The sequence below is a fragment of the Hyperolius riggenbachi genome, chromosome 1, assembly GCF_040937935.1.
Source record: "Hyperolius riggenbachi isolate aHypRig1 chromosome 1, aHypRig1.pri, whole genome shotgun sequence".
In the NCBI taxonomy this organism is placed as follows: domain Eukaryota; kingdom Metazoa; phylum Chordata; class Amphibia; order Anura; family Hyperoliidae; genus Hyperolius; species Hyperolius riggenbachi.
The window spans coordinates 624,251,540-624,273,613 of NC_090646.1; the positions used below are offsets into that span (position 1 = coordinate 624,251,540).

General features: G+C 44.2%; 1 protein-coding gene across 4 annotated transcripts in view; it reads left to right on the forward strand.

The window, feature by feature from the left end:
- Positions 1–22,074, forward strand: part of NIM1K (NIM1 serine/threonine protein kinase) — a 114,088-nt gene that overhangs the window by 70,571 nt on the left and 21,443 nt on the right. For 2 of the 4 annotated variants that reach the window (XM_068251154.1, XM_068251164.1), the window contains exon 2: positions 19,680–20,612. In XM_068251154.1, coding sequence (XP_068107255.1) covers positions 20,312–20,612 — 301 coding nt within the window. In that variant the 5' untranslated portion in view covers positions 19,680–20,311. Of the gene's footprint in view, positions 1–2,441; positions 2,500–15,732; positions 15,883–19,679; positions 20,613–22,074 lie in introns of those variants that run through there. The other 2 variants (XM_068251146.1, XM_068251173.1) reach the window with 2 other exon arrangements.

Below are 22,074 nucleotides of genomic sequence, written 5' to 3' on the forward strand. Positions count from 1 at the left end.
CCCCCCTTTCCTGATGCCTAACCGTAAAACCCCCCTTTATGACACCTCACCCTAAAATCCCCCTTCCTGACGTCTAACCCTGAAACTCCCCTTACTGATGCCTCACCCTTAAAACCCCCTTCCTAGTGCCTAACCCTAAAACCTCCTTTCCTGACGCCTAACCCTAAAACCTCTTTTTCTGATGCCTAACCCTAAAACCCTCTCTCCTAACGCCTCACTCTAAAACCCCCCTTTCTGACACCTCACTCTAAAACCCCCCTTCCTGATGCCTAACCCTAAAACCCCGCTCCTGATACCTAACCCTAAAACTCCCCTACCTGTTGCCTAATCCTAACCCCCCCCCCCCCCTTCCTGATCCCTAACCACACATGGTTTAAACCATAGCGATAATCTGTCACTTTTACCAAGGAGAGCGACCACACCCAGGTCCGGCTGGACCACCCCGAGTGGAGTCGGGTTTGCTGTCTCCACCTGCTTCTTGTGGTCAGTTGCCCCTCTGCAACCCGCATTTGTGAGTAGTACAATTACCTTACTTGTTGATATCCCGTATATGAAAACATATTGCGCTATTGGGCTCCCGTTTTTTTTTTTTGTGTCCTTTGTCTTTTTCTCTAGGGTGCTGAGACACCCCTACTACTCTAAATGCTTGGAGTTGTCAGAATTTGTGGGTTTTTTTGCCCCACCCACCACTTGAGGACTTACCACTCTTTCTCAATTGGATTACGGCCAGGGGAGTTTCTTGGCCATGGATCCAAAATGCCAATATTTTCTTCCCTTAGCCACTTAGTTATCACTTTGGCCTTATGGTACGGTGCTCAATAATGCTGGAAAAGGCATTGTTCACCTGTTACGTAGTTACATCGTTATTTGGGTTGAAAAAAGACATACTGTACTTCCATCGAGTTCAACCAGAGAACAAAGTACAACACCAGCCTGCTCCCTCACATATCCTTGTTGATCCAGAGGAAGGCGAAAAACCCTTACAAGGCATGGTCCAATTAGCCTTAAAAGGGAAAAAAATTCCTTCCAGACTCTAGATGGCAATCAGATAAGATCTCTGGATCAACATCATTAGGCATTACCTAATAATTGTAGCCATGGATGTCTTTCAACGCAACGAAAGCATCTAAGCCCCCTTTAAATGCAGGTATAGAATTTGCCATAGCTACTTCCTGTGACAATGCATTCCACATCTTAATCACTCTTACTGTAAAGAACCCTTTCCTAAATAAATGGCTAAAATGTTTTTCCTCCATGCGCAGATGATGTCCTCTAGTCCTTTGAGAAGGCCTAGGGACAAAAAGCTCATCCGCCAAGCTTTTATACTGCCCTCTGATGTATTTATACATGTCAATTAGATCCCCTCTAAGGCGTCTTTTCTCTAGACTAAATAAACCCAGTTTATCTAACCTTTCTTGGTAAGTGAGACCTTCCATCCCACGTATCAATTTTGATTCTCATCTCTGCACCTGCTCTAAAACTTCAATATCTTTCCTGTAATGTGGTGCCCAGAACTGAATTCCATATTCCAGATGTGGCCTTACTAGAGAGTTAAACAGGGGCAATATTATGCTAGCATCTCGAGTTTTTATTTCCCTTTTAATGCATCCCAAAATGTTATTAGCTTTAGCTGCAGCGGCTTGGCATTGAGTACGATTATTTAACTTGTTGTCGATGAGTACTCCTAAGTCCTTCTCCAAGTTTTATGTCCCCAACTGTATCCCATTTATTTTGTATGGTGCTAGACCATTAGTACGACCAAAATGCATGACTTTACATTTTTCAACATTGAATTTCATCTGCCATGTATGTGCCCATATAGCCATCCTATCCAGATCCTGTTGCAATATGATACTATCTTCCTGAGAGTTGATGATTCTGCACAATTTTGTATCATCTGCAAAAATAGCAACATTGCTATCTACTGCATCTACTAGGTCAATAATAAATACATTGAAGTACACTGGACCCAGTACAGACCCCTGTGGGACACCACTGCTAACAGTCACCCATTTTGAGTATGATCCATTGACCATAACTCTTTGTTTTCTGTCCATTAGCCATGTTCTTGGATGGTTGGAATAAGTTGTATTTGGAAGATTTTTTGGTAACGTTCTTTACTCATGGCTGTGTTCAAACATATACAAATAAGAAGTACGTTTTTTCCAGAGTAAAATGAGCCATATATTACTTTTCTCCTATATTGCTGTCACTTACAGTAGGTAGTAGCAATCTGACAGAAGCGACAGGTTTTGGGCTAGTCCATCTCTTCATAGGGGATTCTAAGCAAGGCTTTTATTCTTTATATAGTTATTTCCTAAAAAGGATTTAAACCATGATGCTGACCAGCTTCCCTACTCGCTACAGTTTTTTGGCAGTTGGACAGAGCAACTGCTATTCACTAAGTGCTTTTGAAAATAAATAAATCCCTGAGAATCCCTTATGAAGAGATGAACTAGTCCAAAACCTGTTGCTTCTGTCAGATTTCTACTACCTACTGTAAGTTATTTAAATTTGGCTCCACCCATGACTACGCACACATTTTTGTGCATGGCCACACCCACTTTCTGGCGGAATGCCCGAAAGTGCCCCGGATCTTGTCAGATCCTTGCAACGCCCCTTGAGGTGTTCATTACCAGCATAGCACCAATGAAAAGCTAATAAGATGGATGAAGGAGTGCCCCCTAATGGGCCCCTCTGGTTCAGGGTCCCCGGTGCAGTCACTACCTCTGCACCCTCTATTGCTATGCCACTGATAACTTCCCGCATTGCATTATCCAGTGGGGATGCGTATGCAAGACTGCTAATGCAGCTTCTCAGCTCTAAGGTCAGGTTCTCTTTAAGAAGCTGACGACATACTGGGGAGATGAGAGGAGGAGGAGGATTACTGATGTCCTCTGTTTTGCCTCTAGGAGAGAAGAAACAGGCTGGCGTTGGGAAATCGCATCTCTTTGTAATTCTGCTGTTACATAACCTTCCTCCAGCAGAAGCAGCAGCTGCAGCCTGTGGACATTACGCTGTGTCCTCGCAGTCTGATGGCACGTTGTCTGTCAGCTCCTGCTAAGCAGCGATGCTTTATCCCCACACAGTCCAACCTTCACTAGTGCGCACATTTTGCATTTGTTTTAGACCTGTGAGCATTTAACCTCTTCACAGCCAGCCTTCATAAGATTCTACAAAGTGTTTGGCTACAATGTTGCAGTGGCATAGTAATAAAGGATGCAGGGGCTGTGATCGCATGAGGGCCCCTGGAACTGAGGGGCGCACAAAGGGTGCCCTCCTCCAAGGAGCGTAAATACAAAAGCAAAACTTTTTGGGTGGGTGCAGTGTTAAATTTACGCAGGGGCCCGTGTATCCAGTGCCTCTCCTGTGCATTAGTGTTGTCTGGATCATGAACGATTCGGATCTTTGATCCGAATCTCTTTTGTGAATCGAATCATCCGGATCATCAAAATGAACGATTCGGTACACAAAGGGGGTGGAGCCAGGAGCAGCACGCCCCCCTCTCAGCGGGCAGCGGGGTCCTGGTCTGGAAGCAGAGCGGAGATGGATCGCTCTGTTGGAGGGGAGCCAGCCTTGCAGGGACAGGTAGATCAGAGAGAGGGGACATCGGTGCCACTGCCAGATGTGTAGAGCACACATACTGGCTATAATGTGCTGCTTATTTTAGGCTGTCTGTTCCGTAGTTGTGCACAGTGAACAAATGGGAAAGTTTTGGCTCAGAAGCACAGCTCAGTAACTTTGCAGACAAGCGTGCTGGGCTAGAATGACAGGGCAGGCACTGGGATTGCAGTGCAATATGATCCTCCTGCACTCTGCTCTAAACAGCTGCACTTCTCCCTACATTTATGATGAGTGTTCGAGGTGAGAAAAAGACACATTGGGGAATGCTTTCTTTCACTGTGAGGTTTGCATTCAAAGTATACAGATGAACATATAGGTGAAGTATATTTAAAGCATATGATTGCAACATGTGGGTAGTGTGTGCAAAAAAAACAAAACATTTCTGCTCTCTGCTCACCCCTCTTTGTCCACCTCCTCCCTTCTCTGTCCACTCCCTGCCCTTCTCTGTCCATCTTCTCCCCTTCTCTGTCTGTCCACCCACCTCCCCTTCTCTGTCCACTGCAGGGAAAGTCCTGTCCTGCTCGTCATTTCACCCCGGAATGATTGCTTCCCTAGTAAAATGATTCGAGATTCGGATCAAAGATCTGGATCTTTTCAATGATCCGAATCAAATCATCCGAATCATTGAAAAGATCCGGACTTCCCATCTCTACTGTGCATTGTTGGGTATAATTTCTGCTTGCTCTATTGACTTGTGGTTGGGTGAGGGAAGGGGAAAGGGAAAGTGGGTGGACTCTTGCGCAGCACAGGGAGGAGATGGGAGGAGTCAGATCTTTACCTTCTAGCTCCTCCCTGACTACATCTGATTTTTGAAAGGCCCACAGACTTGTTTGCAATTGACATTGACACAGTAGTAAGACAGCTCTAGCATCCGTGCATCTGTCAGCAGCCGTTTTCATTGGCTCCTGACCTCCTGATCACTGTGAGCCAATCACAGTGACCAGGAAGTGAAAACAAGCCTTCGGTCCTTAAAGGGACCGGAGGCATTGGTCTGAAATGAGTTAAAAAAACAAAACAAAGAAAACAAAAGCCTATAGGCACACTAATATTGCTTTGAAGGGAAAGGGATTAGCACAACAGCCAAGATGCTAGAATTTAAAAACATGGAACAACACCTGAAGCATGCTGAATCTTAAAAAAAAACTTGGTGGTCCAGAGCACTTGCTTGCGTTACTTTTCCTGCTGCTCGATATCTTCGGGGTCCCTCTCATTTCTCGTTCCCCCTAACTTTTTATTCACAATGTCCCAAAAGTTCATTGGTCAGTGAAAAAGTGATTCTGAACGGGGAATGTGCGAGTTCTGAAGCGCGCAGGCCCAGTGACAGGAATCGCTCATGCACATCTCCTTTCTTTTCTGCACGTGTACTTCCTTTTACTGGTCATACATGATTTGGAACTCGCGCATGATCAGTTCAAAAGGGTTCATGCACAGGCACTTCCTGGAAAATATTGGAATGATGGGCCAATCATATACTAAAAGAGGGAGTGGGGCAGCAGAAACAATGTCAGGTGTAAGTCATAAGCCACCATGGGCTTTATTGAAAACTAGTAAAAAGGCACGCCCATTGAAAAAATGGGCGCTAGGCCATGACTGCTACCCTCTCCCCGCAACACACGCACAGAAGTGTCCTGCTCGCCCGTCCCCCACCACTGTCTGAAGTATATGCACACAGGGAGATACTGGTTGCTTGGCAGTTCGAAAAAGCTGTTATTTCCCACAATGCAATGTTCACAGACAGCAAACTGTCAGGTCTTGAAGCTCGGACACGGACACAGGAGGACACAGGGACACAGGAGGACGCAGGGACACAGGAGGACACTGGGACACAGGAGGACATATTTTCTGGCTTCAGGGACACATCCATTTTACAGACAGGGCTCTGATTCTCCAGCACTGCTTTTGTCAGCTGATCAGTCACATGACTGTACAGGATGTGTCAGCTAATCAAAGTCACGAGCCCTGCTCGGCTTCGCTCCATGCCTGTCCAGCAAGGACAGAATTATAGTTTCTCCGTCTCCAAGGCCAACTTTCTTGTGGCTCCGCTTCTGTTTGTAACAGCCGCCTGACCATAACATGCAGAGCCCCCTCTTCCATTTGTAGCAATCAGTGCTGCTCATCCAGATTCCGGATATCCAGGTAACCCAGGTATCCGACCTTTTTTCAGCTATCCGATTCGGATTCAGATACTGGTTTTCTCTGGAAATCCGGATAGCTATCTGCGGATAGTTGGCTGGCAATGCGGATATCCGCGGATATCCGCAGAAATCCGGCTATTGAGATACTGTAACTAAGTAGATGATGTCCAGGACGTCATTGAGCCAATCAGAGGGCTCCCAGCAGAAGCCCTAGCAACCAATCATAGAGGGGAACCCTGGCCAGCCCCACCTGACCTCACTGAGCCAATCAGAGGGCTCCCAGCCTAAGCCCTGACACCCAATCACAGAAAGGAACTCTGGCCAGCCCCCCTCCCCCCACCCCCCGTATAATAAGGAGGGCTGCCATGATGAGAGATATCGTCCTTGCTTGTTTGAATGCTCACTGAGAGACATTCTCCAGTGCTGCTGGCCTAGCAAGTGCTGTACACAGTGATAAACCTAAAGCTGTTCAGTGATTAACCCCTTCACTATCACTACACTATTGTTGTATTGTTAATTAGCTTGATTTCATTGTGTGACGGTCAAAGTGTGTGCTGCAGGCTGCTGCTATGTGTCTGTGTGTGCTGTGTACAGACCAGGCCAGCTGCTGCCTGCTGGCCAGCTATTAGCCTTAGCTAGCTACAGTATAGGTTAGGTTAGGGAATAGGATTACTGTGTTATTGTGTAGTTAGTACTGTAGTACTGCAGTCAGTGCTAGTAGTTGTTAGAGTAGTAGTACTATTGTGTTAGCTTACTACAGAACTGCTGTGCTGCTGAGCAGTGCCAGTGTGACAGTTAGTGTCTTCTCCTCTGCTGTCTGTCACTCAGCATGTGGCACGTGGCACTTGCAGGTGGCACAAGGCACGTGCAAAGTGGCAAGTGCAAAGTGCCACGTGCCAAGTGCAAAGTGCCACGTGCCAAGTGCCATGTGCCAAGGGCCAAGTGCCACATGCCAAGTGCCACATCCGGCATGCTCCTGGCAGACGTTACACCTGCTGCTGCTGCATTGCCCTGCTCCTGCTGCCTTTGCTGCTCCCACCACCAGGGTGCCACAGGCCACTGCTGCTGTGCTGATACCACGTATATTTAACCCAATACACAATTGCTGCATAATTTTTTGGAGGTGTCTGGGCTGAAAACTGCCATGTCCCAGTTGTGCGGTTCGACTTTGGACACAATGTGGGCTGCACTACCACTGTCTGGAACCTAGTCCTGATGTTAATTGACAGCCATTTTTTTTGGGGGGGGGGGGATTTTAAGTCCCCACATCATCAATTAGTGTTTCCCTTTAAAAAAAATAATGATGCTACATGCCTCATTTACCCTAAAAAACATTTTTAAAGCAATTTAAAGGCCACTTCCGGTTTTTCTATCCAGATATCCGAATCCGCCGGGTACTGAGGTTGGATATCCGGTTCGGATTCGGATCAGAAAATTTTGAACTCGGATATCCGACCCGGATCGGATATCTGGGTATCCGGATCCAAATCCAATCCGGAGTTTGAAAAGGGGTATCCGAGCAGCACTGGTAGCATTAATGTAATGCATCCTTTCTCTTTTATGTACAGCTCCGTTGGGCAGAAACTCCCTTCTTCCATGTGCTGTTCCCCATTGCAGCCTCCCTTTTCCATTTATAGTCTCCTATTTCATATGAAGCCACCCCACTTCCATGCCCTGCCGCCCCTTGGCCAGCAGCCACCCAAGGCCTCGGCCTTTGAGGCCTTACCAGCAATCTGACCCTGCTGTCCAGGTGGTGGTTGATGTGTCCCAGTGTGTCTCATACTATACAGAATTGTGTACAGTCTATTGTGGTGCATTGTGGTTCGGTTGCCATGGATGTAATATTCAATGCAGCAATTATGAATGTCTGTGATGTCGGCTTTTTCATGTTGCCTTAATTAGGATCAGAAGTAAGTTAATTAATGGATTTCACAACAAAAGAACATGGAACAGCAGTTGTTTTGTGTTTTAAAATTACCATTTTCTGTCGCCCTTTATTCTAGTGAATATTCTGGATGTTATGTTAATACCCTGCTGTGCTTTTGTTCCCTAGGCATAGGATGCATATTTTATTTTATTTTAAAGAAGAACTCTGGGCAGGAAATGCTTATATATTATTGTAGAAGTGATACCTAACTTCTCTAAAATGATCAAGAATATGAAAGAAAAGTTATAAGTAACATAACAACCAAGATAGTGTTTATCACTACTGTTAGGAATGGTCCAAAGCTAACATTTACTATCCTGTTCTTAAAGAGGAACTGTCACGAAAATGTAAAACGCATACAAATGAGAAGTACATTTCTCCCAGAGTAAAATGAGCTATAAATTACTTTTCTCCTATGTTACTGTCACTTACAGTAAGTATTAGAAATCTGACATTACCGACAGATTTTGGACTAGCCCATCTTCTTATAGGGGGGTTCTCAGGGTTTTCTTTATTTTTAAAAGCACTTAGTGAATGGCAGTTGCTCCGTCCAACTGTCAAAATAGTGTGCAGCGAGCAGGGTGGCTGGCCAGTATCTTTGTATTAATCATTTTCAGGGAATGTCTTTATAAAGAATAAAGGCCATGCTGAGAATCCCACATGAAGAGATGGACTAGCCCAAAACCTGTCGGTAATGTCCGATTTCTACTACCTACTACTGTAGTAGCAGCAATATAGGAGAAAAGTAATTTATGGCCCATTTTACTGTGGGAGAAATGTACTTCTCATTTGTATGTGTTTTAAATTTTAAGATTTTCGCGACAGTTCTGCTTTAAGAAGGATTTCTACTTTCTTTATTAAATTGCCATGAGCACAGTAAGGTTTTCTTTTGCAGTTTGTTATGACTGGCCAATCACTGACTAATTTTACCACTTCCATGTAGTATGAAGGTTTACCTACACCATCTGCTCCTAGTATTTCATATCTGTTAACCCTCATGCTACATGGGAGCTAAAATTGGTCAGTGATTGGCCAATCATAATTGAAAATGTGTACTAGGATTTAAGGATGCGACATATGCTCCCACACATCATATACACAGTACAAAAAGCCATGTTGATGCTTACCAATGTTACAGCTGTCGGGGGGAGGGGGAAGGGTGACTCTGGATTTAAAGCAGCAGGGACAGCCATACTATCCCAGGAAAAAAAAAACACATATATAAGTAGATAACTACTTGTTCTTCTTACATGAGATATGTATTGTACTGTCCATGTTGTGATTTCAGTGAATTTTATATAGTAAATAAAGATCATTCTTTTCCTGGGATTTTCCATCTTGCTTCCCTCTGACTGAAGCCAATCCTTATGTCATTTCCTCCTTTATTTTATTTTTTTTCCCTCCTAGAAACTGCACTGTCATAGCTAGCGTGTTTTGTAAACAAGTGAGCTCAGCAGCTCACTGAACTGCCCTCAGCCAATCAATGAGGAGCAGGAATGTGGGAAGGTGATGACAAGATTCCTTTTAACGTAGAGTAGAGGAATCGCTGCAACCACCGACACACAACCCAAAGGAGCAGGGATCAAGGGTCTCAAATGTTCAGGCAAAAGAAAAAATCCCGCTGCACCATGGGTGGGTAAAAAGCTTTCTTCAATTTTATTAGCACATCAGTAGAAAAGGCTGACGCGTATCGGAGCTCAAGGCTCCTTAATCATAGCCAGCATTAACATAATCATCACAAGTATAAGTAGTCAAGTGCTGGCCCACAATGGGCATGGCCTTGGCTCTTAAAGAAACACATACAATATGTATATAAAATGGCATAGCCAATATACAAACATGAATTTTTTTTAAAAAAACCAAGGATGACATGGTTAAACATCAGGATGGGTATATATTTGAAGGACAAAAACGATATATAAATAAACCTCTACCTCAAGGGGGAGGCACAAAGACAAGGTTAAGAGAGAGCAAATGAAAATCAGAGAAGCATAAAGTTAGGCCCTTATGTCATAAGTAAGACTGACATCCATTCTAGAGTTCAAGCCTGTTGGTATACGTGTACCCAAACGCCATATCCATAGGGCCTCACGTTTCAGTAAGGTTCTATGCAGATCTCCTCCTCTAGGGGGGCAAGCCACCCTGTCAACACCCTGGAAGGTGAAACTGCCCATATTACCCTGATGTACCCTCAGGAAATGCTTGGATACACTAGATACCTGAGAGATATATGCTTCATTTTTCATACATCTAGCCGGACCATTGAAATGCTCTGAGATACGTTGCCTTAAAGGGCGGGTAGTACACCCCACATACTGCAGTCCACAAGTAACACAGGTGATGAGATAAACTACATTGCTAGAATTGCAATTTATGTATTGTTTCAACTCAAATCTCTCACCTTTAGAGATGGAAATAATCTCACGTGTTTGGTTGTGGACGCAGCAGTACCTGCAGGTGCTATACCCGCACCTGAAGGAACCTTTGTGGGCCAACCATGTTGGAACAGGTCTGGGGGAGGTGGAGAAGAGTCTCGGGGAGAGACGGGTCCCCAAAGTAGGGGCACGGCGTGCGGAGAAAGTGCAACCTTCCTCCAAGATCTTACGGAGTTTGGGATCCGAGTGCAGGACCGGCAAGTATTTCTTTATTATATTAATCACCTTATTGTACTCCACTGGAGTACAATAAGGTGATTAATATAATAAAGAAATACTTGCACACCTGAAGGAACGCCTGAAGGAACCTTTGTGGGCCAACCATGTTGGAACAGGTCTGGGGGAGGTGGAGAAGAGACTCGGGGAGAGACGGGTCCCCAAAGTAGGGGCACGGCGTGCGGAGAAAGTGCAACCTTCCTCCAAGATCTTACGGAGTTTGGGATCCGAGTGCAGGACCGGCAAGTATTTCTTTATTATATTAATCACCTTATTGTACTCCACTGGAGTACAATAAGGTGATTAATATAATAAAGAAATACTTGCACACCTGAAGGAACGCCTGAAGGAACCTTTGTGGGCCAACCATGTTGGAACAGGTCTGGGGGAGGTGGAGAAGAGACTCGGGGAGAGACGGGTCCCCAAAGTAGGGGCACGGCGTGCGGAGAAAGTGCAACCTTCCTCCAAGATCTTACGGAGTTTGGGATCCGAGTGCAGGACCGGCAAGTATTTCTTTATTATATTAATCACCTTATTGTACTCCACTGGAGTACAATAAGGTGATTAATATAATAAAGAAATACTTGCACACCTGAAGGAACGCCTGAAGGAACCTTTGTGGGCCAACCATGTTGGAACAGGTCTGGGGGAGGTGGAGAAGAGACTCGGGGAGAGACGGGTCCCCAAAGTAGGGGCACGGCGTGCGGAGAAAGTGCAACCTTCCTCCAAGATCTTACGGAGTTTGGGATCCGAGTGCAGGACCGGCAAGTATTTCTTTATTATATTAATCACCTTATTGTACTCCACTGGAGTACAATAAGGTGATTAATATAATAAAGAAATACTTGCACACCTGAAGGAACGCCTGAAGGAACCTTTGTGGGCCAACCATGTTGGAACAGGTCTGGGGGAGGTGGAGAAGAGACTCGGGGAGAGACGGGTCCCCAAAGTAGGGGCACGGCGTGCGGAGAAAGTGCAACCTTCCTCCAAGATCTTACGGAGTTTGGGATCCGAGTGCAGGACCGGCAAGTATTTCTTTATTATATTAATCACCTTATTGTACTCCACTGGAGTACAATAAGGTGATTAATATAATAAAGAAATACTTGCACACCTGAAGGAACGCCTGAAGGAACCTTTGTGGGCCAACCATGTTGGAACAGGTCTGGGGGAGGTGGAGAAGAGACTCGGGGAGAGACGGGTCCCCAAAGTAGGGGCACGGCGTGCGGAGAAAGTGCAACCTTCCTCCAAGATCTTACGGAGTTTGGGATCCGAGTGCAGGACCGGCAAGTATTTCTTTATTATATTAATCACCTTATTGTACTCCACTGGAGTACAATAAGGTGATTAATATAATAAAGAAATACTTGCACACCTGAAGGAACGCCTGAAGGAACCTTTGTGGGCCAACCATGTTGGAACAGGTCTGGGGGAGGTGGAGAAGAGACTCGGGGAGAGACGGGTCCCCAAAGTAGGGGCACGGCGTGCGGAGAAAGTGCAACCTTCCTCCAAGATCTTACGGAGTTTGGGATCCGAGTGCAGGACCGGCAAGTATTTCTTTATTATATTAATCACCTTATTGTACTCCACTGGAGTACAATAAGGTGATTAATATAATAAAGAAATACTTGCACACCTGAAGGAACGCCTGAAGGAACCTTTGTGGGCCAACCATGTTGGAACAGGTCTGGGGGAGGTGGAGAAGAGACTCGGGGAGAGACGGGTCCCCAAAGTAGGGGCACGGCGTGCGGAGAAAGTGCAACCTTCCTCCAAGATCTTACGGAGTTTGGGATCCGAGTGCAGGACCGGCAAGTATTTCTTTATTATATTAATCACCTTATTGTACTCCACTGGAGTACAATAAGGTGATTAATATAATAAAGAAATACTTGCACACCTGAAGGAACGCCTGAAGGAACCTTTGTGGGCCAACCATGTTGGAACAGGTCTGGGGGAGGTGGAGAAGAGACTCGGGGAGAGACGGGTCCCCAAAGTAGGGGCACGGCGTGCGGAGAAAGTGCAACCTTCCTCCAAGATCTTACGGAGTTTGGGATCCGAGTGCAGGACCGGCAAGTATTTCTTTATTATATTAATCACCTTATTGTACTCCACTGGAGTACAATAAGGTGATTAATATAATAAAGAAATACTTGCACACCTGAAGGAACGCCTGAAGGAACCTTTGTGGGCCAACCATGTTGGAACAGGTCTGGGGGAGGTGGAGAAGAGACTCGGGGAGAGACGGGTCCCCAAAGTAGGGGCACGGCGTGCGGAGAAAGTGCAACCTTCCTCCAAGATCTTACGGAGTTTGGGATCCGAGTGCAGGACCGGCAAGTATTTCTTTATTATATTAATCACCTTATTGTACTCCACTGGAGTACAATAAGGTGATTAATATAATAAAGAAATACTTGCCGGTCCTGCACTCGGATCCCAAACTCCGTAAGATCTTGGAGGAAGGTTGCACTTTCTCCGCACGCCGTGCCCCTACTTTGGGGACCCGTCTCTCCCCGAGACTCTTCTCCACCTCCCCCAGACCTGTTCCAACATGGTTGGCCCACAAAGGTTCCTTCAGGTGCGGGTATAGCACCTGCAGGTACTGCTGCGTCCACAACCAAACACGTGAGATTATTTCCATCTCTAAAGGTGAGAGATTTGAGTTGAAACAATACATAAATTGCAATTCTAGCAATGTAGTTTATCTCATCACCTGTGTTACTTGTGGACTGCAGTATGTGGGGTGTACTACCCGCCCTTTAAGGCAACGTATCTCAGAGCATTTCAATGGTCCGGCTAGTTGTATGAAAAATGAAGCATATATCTCTCAGGTATCTAGTGTATCCAAGCATTTCCTGAGGGTACATCAGGGTAATATGGGCAGTTTCACCTTCCAGGGTGTTGACAGGGTGGCTTGCCCACCTAGAGGAGGAGATCTGCATAGAACCTTACTGAAACGTGAGGCCCTATGGATATGGCGTTTGGGTACACGTATACCAACAGGCTTGAACTCTAGAATGGATGTCAGTCTTACTTATGATATAAGGGCCTAACTTTATGCTTCTCTGATTTTCATTTGCTCTCTCTTAACCTTGTCTTTGTGCCTCCCCCTTGAGGTAGAGGTTTATTTATATATCGTTTTTGTCCTTCAAATATATACCCATCCTGATGTTTAACCATGTCATCCTTGGTTTTTTTTAAAAAATTTCATGTTTGTATATTGGCTATGCCATTTTATATACATATTGTATGTATATCAGATATCCAGGAGCACCACTGTAGGCTTCAAAAAAGTAATAGGTGTGCCAAGGTCCTCACCCCGGTACCCAGGGGGTCACAATATGCACTTCTCCAAAAGGACCGGCACCACGCTGTGTATTTATAGCTCTTAAGGTTTATTAATCATGAAAGCAACAACAGACCGCTGTTTCGGCCCTTCCTTAGGCCTTTGTCAAGTTGCAAGGATCCTTGCAACTTGACAAAGGCCTAAGGAAGGGCCCAAACAGCGGTCTGTTGTTGCTTTCATGATTAATAAACCTTAAGAGCTATAAATACACAGCGTGGTGCCGGTCCTTTTGGAGAAGTGCATATACATATTGTATGTGTTTCTTTAAGAGCCAAGGCCATGCCCATTGTGGGCCGGCACTTGACTACTTATACTTGTGATGATTATGTTAATGCTGGCTATGATTAAGGAGCCTTGAGCTCCGATACGCGTCAGCCTTTTCTACTGATGTGCTAATAAAATTGAAGAAAGCTTTTTACCCACCCATGGTGCAGCGGGATTTTTTCTTTTGCCTGAAGATTCCTTTTAATTGACAATGGCAAAAATATAGCCAGGCTGACTGAGATAAGATTTATTACAGCAGAAACATTTCTGAATAGATTGGAGTGCTTGCAACGCAGGGTAAAGTCTCAGTTATAACTGAAAGGACAACTGATTTTCAAAGTAACGTCCATGTTTTCCTTAAGCTCAGTTCACACTCACAATGCACTGCTATGGAAAAAACATCAGTTTTTCAGACTGTAACAGAGGCCTTACCCTTTAACATTCATAACACTGACAAAACACTGCGCTAAAAGCTATTTGTGACTAAATAACAAAATATTTGTTATGTGGTTGTCTTCCATCATTATGAAATGTAATATTCAAGGAGTTCTGGTGTAAAAAAAAACCAAAACATTACTATTTGTATTGCCTCTGTTTTTGTAGAGGTGTTGGACTCTGTTTAGGCCTTCTCTATGGCAACGTTGGTGGGATGCTGGGAATGGCAGCTGCCTGCACTGACATCTCCATACTAATGAATGGCTCACAGATTCTGAGGCTCCCAGCAGCCTCGGCTCTTTAGTTCTTGCGTTGTACTTGTCATCAGTGAAGCATCTGTCACTGGTAACACTGCTCTGAATAGTTCACCTTCTCGCTTTGATGTCCGCAAGCAGCCAGGCCCAGGAATAACCTTTCCTCTGTATGCCATCTAGAAATTCTCACATGGATATGTAGATTCTCTGTGTCAATAGTCTGGTCTCACCATGCTGTGTGGAACTTCAAAGGGGGTACATTTAGCTGCTGCTAGTGGCGTGCAATAGGGGATACAGAGGTTGTGACTGTAGCTGGGCCCTTGGGCCAGAGGTGCCCCCTCCCTCAACTGCAATATTATAACGTCAGTGGTGATATGCCAGTAATAATGATCTCTTCCCTGTGTGAGGAATGTGGTGACTGGGATCCCGCGAAAGTGTTGTTGCATGGAACGCCAGTCTCCATTAATAGATATAGGAGATCGCTTGCTCCTCAACTAATGATAGCTGTTAAAAGTTTGATTCCTGTTAAATGGAGATGCCAGGGTTCTCCTACTCTCAAAGAATGGATTGGTAGAGTGAATACGGTAAAGCATATGGAGAATCAGATTGCTCTACAGCAAGATAGGTTGAAGGTCTTATTAAATATTAAATGGGAAAAATGGACTGTGCTTCAGGATACTGTGAAATATGGGAGCATGGTGGAGATGTAGGGGAGGAGTCTCTTGTTGAAGAAGTAGAAAGTATTTGATGTAATTAGTGGGATGAGAGTTCTTTTGTATGTTATGTTATGGGTTGGATATGGTGAGGATTCAAATTTGTGGATTGGGAGGAGGAGGAGGGAGGGGATTGTTTTGGGGGTTGATTTTATTTTCTATTGTGTTTAGTGGGTACATTATAAAGAAATGGGGAAGAGAGTATTGTTCTTGTTGGAGTTGGCTTTTGTTTATGGAAGTGTTCTCTTTTCTTCAACAAATTATATATATATTTATATAAAAAAAAATAATGATCTCTTCCAAATATGCTTTGAGTAGTGGTAATCATTAACAAACCAATGAACCTGTCAAAATTGTTTGTTTACACAAAGATTTCTATTATGTAGGTGGCTGGCTGCCTTTGGAAAGGAAACCAGAAGGATTATGTTTATGGAGTTGACCAGCCTAACTCAAACAAAAAAGAGAGAAAAAGACATTAAAAAGAGGATCTGATTGGAGAACCAAAGGAGCAGTTGTAGAATCCAGTGAACTCCAGAGTAAGACTTTAAAGAACCATTATGGCAAAAATTTTAAAATGTAAAATACATGTAAACACATACAAATAAGAAGTACAGTACAGTACATTTCTATCAAAGTCAAATGAGCCATAAATTACTTTTTCCTATCTTTCTGTCACGTTGAGCATTTAGTAGAATTCTGACAGAACTGACATGTTTTGGACTAGCCCATCTCCTCATGGGGGCATTCTCAGAGTTTTCTTTATTTTCAAAAGCACTTAGCGAATGGCAGTTGCTCCGTCCAACTGCTAAAAAAGTGTGCGGTGAGCAGGGAGGCTGGCTAGCATCTTTGTATAAATCTTTTTTTCAGGGAGTATCTTTATAAAGAATGAAGGCCATGTTAAGAATCCCCCATGAAGAGATGGACTAGACCTACTACCTACCGTAAGCGACAGTAACATGAGAAAAAAAGCAATTTCTGGCTCATTTTAATCTGGAAGAAACATACTTATTCTTATTTAGGGCTCGTTCACACTAGAGGCGTTTTCGGCCTTCTTTCAAGCGCAGGTGATTTTTAAAATCTCTATGAGAAGGTTCATATGAGGACAGTTGGTGCGCTGTGCGTGCAGCAAAGCGGTGCCTGTACCATTTTTGGGGTGATTTCGCCTCAATGAAAGGTATAGGAAAAACGCAAAACATTAAAAAAATTGCTTTGTGCAGCGATTGCGTTCGCGGTTTTAGGAATAAATACATTGTATTTATCCTTTTCCGGGTCAAAGAGTTCACTTCCTGACTTGCGTCAGGGAGTGAATTACAAAAAAAACGCTCTGGAAAAGCGCTTAGAAAAAAAAACGCAGAGTGCAGTGGAGCGCCGGAAGGTGGGAAAAAGCGCACAAAAAAGCAAAACGCTTGCGTTTTTGTTTTTAGGTGTGAATGGGGCCTTACAGTATATGTGTTTACATGTATTTTAAATTTTACATTTTTCGCAATAAGGGTAGATTCACACTAGCGTTACAGCTGTGCGGGACGTAGTATCTAGTGATCAGAAAGAACAGTTTTGTTAGATGTAAAACTGTCTCAGCATGTATGGGAGGGCACAGGCTGCAGTACAGAGGACATACTTACACATGTTGCCATCTCTCACCCCTGCAATGTACGCCATCTTCCATCATTCCATCCATCCTTCTAGAACTTAGAAAGATGGAGCGCAGCATGCTATGCAGTGGCGAGAGGCAGCTCTATGGGTAAGAAAACCCTCTCTGCCACGATCTGCGTCCCCTGAACACTCCAGAAACTGGCGTACGAGAGAGAACGGCGCCGGAGACTTGGGCGCAGGACACAGCCAGTATATGGCTGATCCTGCTGCCGCACAAGTCCGGGCCGTGTTAATTACTATTCCCCCTCCAGGCCGACATGGATAGTGGGGGAATGAAATAATTTGGCTTCCAGCAATTGCTGGAAGCCGAATTATTGTTTTAAAAGCAACTTCAGATCCGTCTTCTGACGGCGCTGAAGTTACTCCCTGTGCCTGCGATAGCCGTAGTTCCTATTACGGCCTATGGTGGCGCCGGCTGCGCCCAAGTCTCCTGCGCTGCTGCGCCCAAGTGTCCAGTGCTGGATTTACCGTGTTCGAGAAACTGTCCTTGCTCATTCCTGGTTGTATTGTAGTGCAGTGCAGTGGTGGTGCAGTGTCTGTTTACCATGGTAAACGTTCTGATTATATCAGCACACCATTTTTCAAATAATCACGCTCTTTATTGAGCCATGTAGTCCACAAAGAAAATCTGACAATTGTTTCAGGGGTCTCGCAGGGTCCCCCATTATCAAGGCGTGTGGTTACCACACGCCTTGATAAAGGGGGACCCTGAGAGGCCCCCAAAACAATTGTCAGATTTTCTTTGTGGACTACATGGCTCAATAAAGCGTGATTATTTGAAAAACGGTGTGCTGATATATTCAGAACTTTGACTTTGCTGGTGGCCCTGCCTATGCCACGATATCAAGCACCCGACACTGACACCATATACTTGTATTTACCATGGTAACCTTCTAGAAGAAAACTACCATGTGATGCCTGTGAGATGGCCAAAACATGCTGCCTGCGGATCTACTAACAGGCCATAGGGAAATGTAGTGCATAATGCTCCTAGTGGCACCTGTATACACCCCGCTTTGCAGCCTGAAAGTGAACCCGAGGTAAAAATAAACTGATTTGATAGACAATTGTATCTATCCTACTCCTAAAAATGACTTTTTTTTTAGATATCCCATGGTTTTATTTTATATTTCAACATTTACAAAGTAGATTGAATGTTTTGTTGTCTCTGCTCAGTGGCAGCCTATTAATTGTCCCTAAATGAAAATACATACACAATTGACCTTTTTCTATCTCTCCCCTGCCCTCAGAAGTTGTATTCTGCCAGGAATACGTTTATGGCTGTACTTTTCTTATCAGTGTTGTTTAATATATATTCCCGACAAGGTACTGACAAGGCAGAAGCTGTCACTTCCATGCCTAGAAATTAACTCTTTCAGGCAGCAAAATAAAACAAGTCAAACAGTCTTTTTATTAATATGTTTTGCACTGTGCATACACGTTTATCTCATCATGTCAGATATCGCCTCGGGTATCTTTGAAGCCATGGCCTCTATTTCTAAGGAGAGTTACAGCGCCAGGTTCTTGCATAGGCCAAGGGCGAGTAAAATCTATATGATGTTACAATACCTCAACTTGGACCCTTTGAGGTGTTCTTGCTGGAACTCTCCTTTGATACTTTTAGGACAGGTTTTCAGGGCCACTCAGGTTCTCCAGTCCTGCCTTTGTGAAGACTCTTCGCAACCACAAATCAGGCTCAGTCTATTGCTATGAGTAGGGGTGTCTGAATGCAGGACCATCATTGTGGCACGCTGGCTGATGAGCAATTAAAGTCTGCAATCCATCATATTTCTTGCAGGGCTTAAGAGGGTGTGACACCAGTTTTCCTGTAGGTGCTGGAGGCCACGTAGGCTTGGACTTCCTCGGGGATACAAACAACTTAAACTGGAACTAAACTCAGAACTTCCTCTCTGCTCTAAAAAGATTAGCCACAGCTAATTTTTTGGAAACAAAATCCTAAAAAAAAACCTGAAGTCCACCTTGGTTTCATTTTTGCAGGGAGCACTGAAAGGATTAAAGCTCTGTGTTTACTGGATGAGAGCTCTCCTGCAGTCTATTCACAACTGCAGATAAGAATTAATAAGACAGTTGATCCATCTAAACCATACATGTCAAACTGCGGTCTGTGGGCCAAATTTGGCCCTCAGAGCCATTTGACCCTCAGGTGGTTTCCCCACTTTGCATAATGTATGGCCCACTTTAGACCACCAGGGAAGCTATATTGGAGGTGAAGCCCTAGAACACCAGGGAAGCCATGTGGGGGAGGTAGGAGGAAAGCACTAACCACTAGGGAACTGTATAGAGGAGGGAGGGCGCCACTAGATACCATGGAACTGTATAGGGGAGGGAGGACCACTAGACACCAGAGAACTTTATAAGGGAGGATGGTGGCCAGTAGACACCTGCGACTAGGTCCTAGTGTACAATTTCGGCCCACTTTGTATTTGAGTTTGACACCCCTGATCTAAACAATCACAGAACACAGAGTAGTGAATTTCTTCAGCAACTATATGTGGAATAAATACTTTTTATTGTGTGCTATGCAAGCATTCGGGTCTGCTTTAATGCCTTTTGGTGAGGTGTAACGAGTAATAAATAACCAACATTGTGTAAACTAAAAAAAAACTTGTATGATCTCCATCATTTTTTATTTATGTTATTTATTGTTCTTTTTCTGCAGGTACAAGATCAGAGAAAGTTACCACACGATAAGCCCAATTCCCATGTTCTGCTTAGAAAGAAAGTGGGTTACATAAGTCTTAATTACAATCAGTTTTGTGTGTTCTTCTCAGTGGAACGAGACGTCTAGCTAACTTTTGAGAAGGCTCAGGCGGCTAATGCAGGCTTGTCTGTGCTAAGGAGGCTAATGTGACATTGCAGCTGATTAATCCTGCTCTGTCATGTCATGTGACCCACAAAGCAACTTTATTTCCTTGGAGATCCAGCCCGCTGCTGCAGATCTGCGAATCTTCAAGAAGTCTTGAGCAGAAGTAGACACCACACAGGAGGTGGTGGAAAAGAAAAGAGATCACTGCCTCAGGAGAGAATGAAACTGGGCGAGGACACAGGAACTCCTGTAGTGGTACATACAACAAGGGGACCTGCGCTGTCTCCTACGTAAGGAAGCTTTGAGAAGAAACTGGTCACATCTATCAACTGTACCTTCAAGGTTTTTCTACAAAGAGTTTGACGGTATTCTCTTCCGTTGACGTACCTGAACACAACAGCTTTGGAATATTTTAGAACGTTATGCTGCGGTGACTGTTACATCTTAATTCTGCTTAAGTAGGACAGTTTACCCCAGACGCCCAAATGTTGACCATGACAGCAATGTACATGAATGGAGGGGGTCCAGGCAACCAGAGGTACTCCCGGTGGAACCGGCAGGACAGTCTGGAGGACTACACCCGTTCAGAGGGCTCTGAGCAGGATGGTGAGGGAAAGCAACGCAAGATGACACCCTTTGAGAAATTAACTCATGACATGTCTCACGATGAGAAGACGGTCAAGGAAATGACTCTGGGGAAAAGGATTGGTTTTTATCGACTACGTGGGGAGATTGGAAGTGGAAATTTCTCACAAGTTAAACTTGGCATTCATGTGCTTACCAAAGGTAATTTGTTTGGCTAATTTTTGACATTAGGTAAAAAATGTTCTTTATCTCTCTCTTTCTGTTTCTGTCTGTCTATCGATCTACAGTAGAGTCTTGGTTATCCAGAACTCAACTAACCAGAAGTCTCAACCAGCCAGCACAAATCGCCAGCAGTACTCACACTGGTGAAGGCCAACTTCTTAGGCTGTTTGTTGGCTCTGCTGTTCTTAAAGACTGGGTTACACGGCTCCCCCAAGGTTAATATACTTCCACTTACTGTACTTTAACATTTAATACAGAGTTCATGGTATGTATCCAGAGTGGGGTATAGCATTGTATTAGCTAGGCCTATTTTTAACATCGAGTCTCAAGCAACCAGAAAGTACACTTACCCAAAATCAGCCAATGCCCATCAATGCCGGATAACCAAGACTCTACTCTATCTATCTATATATCTCCTGCAGAATGTGATGGTCTTTTTGGCCAAAAATCATCGATTGTGCTCATTTCCGTTACCTTATACAGCTGCCCCATACCTCTGCATCCTGGTTGATGGTGATCAGACATGCTAAAAAAAACATGTCTGGCTACTGTATAATTTTCTGCTGTTGCTTTCTGTTGTTCAGCAATATTATAGATATTCACAGCTTCCTTCTCCATAGGGCAGAACAGACTGCATTGAAGTCTGCATGGCAGACAATGGAGCACCATGTTTATACTCAAATCTGTCACCTAAAAAGATCACAAGAAATTATTTAGGATGACCAAAGTAGTGGTAAAAAAACCCTCAAAATTACATTTTGGCATGAACACATTAAACACAGCAAAACATTTACCGTATGTAATGTTGATATAATGTCAATTGGAGGCATATTTAAACTTCACCAAAGCTAATTGATAACATAGCTGGTTTTCAGGACAATTTATCAGATTGTCTTGTAATTAACTGATTGCTGAGCAAAGAAAGCAGAGCAACTTCTCCTCCCAGGAGAAGCTTTTCTTCATTGTTTACACAGCTCAGTACACTTCAATGCAATCTGATCAATTATTCTAATCTTCTCAATTAGCTTCAACGTGAAGTGAAAGTTTGAATTATTAACCCTTCAAGAAACCTTAGAACTAGTAATATGCCTTTTCTCATTAGCTTTATGAAGTGTTTAATGCTTTTAGACCATAGATGGAATCTGAATTTCATTTCACCTTGTTGTTTTAAGCTGTGCACTGCTCCTTATCTTAGACCTTTTGTTTTTTTCTCTACCTCATACTAGCAGTCAGGGCCAGCCTTAGGTTTCACAGCGCCCTGAGCGAAAACTGATTTTTGTGCCCCCCCCCCCCCCCCCTTTCATTCTCTTCCCACGTGCATATACACACACGCACGCACGTATACACACACACACAGGCCCATATGCAATTCCTTTTTTTTCCTGAGATATCTCTTAGAACAGTGGTTCCCAACCTTTTTGACGTTGTGACACATCACAAC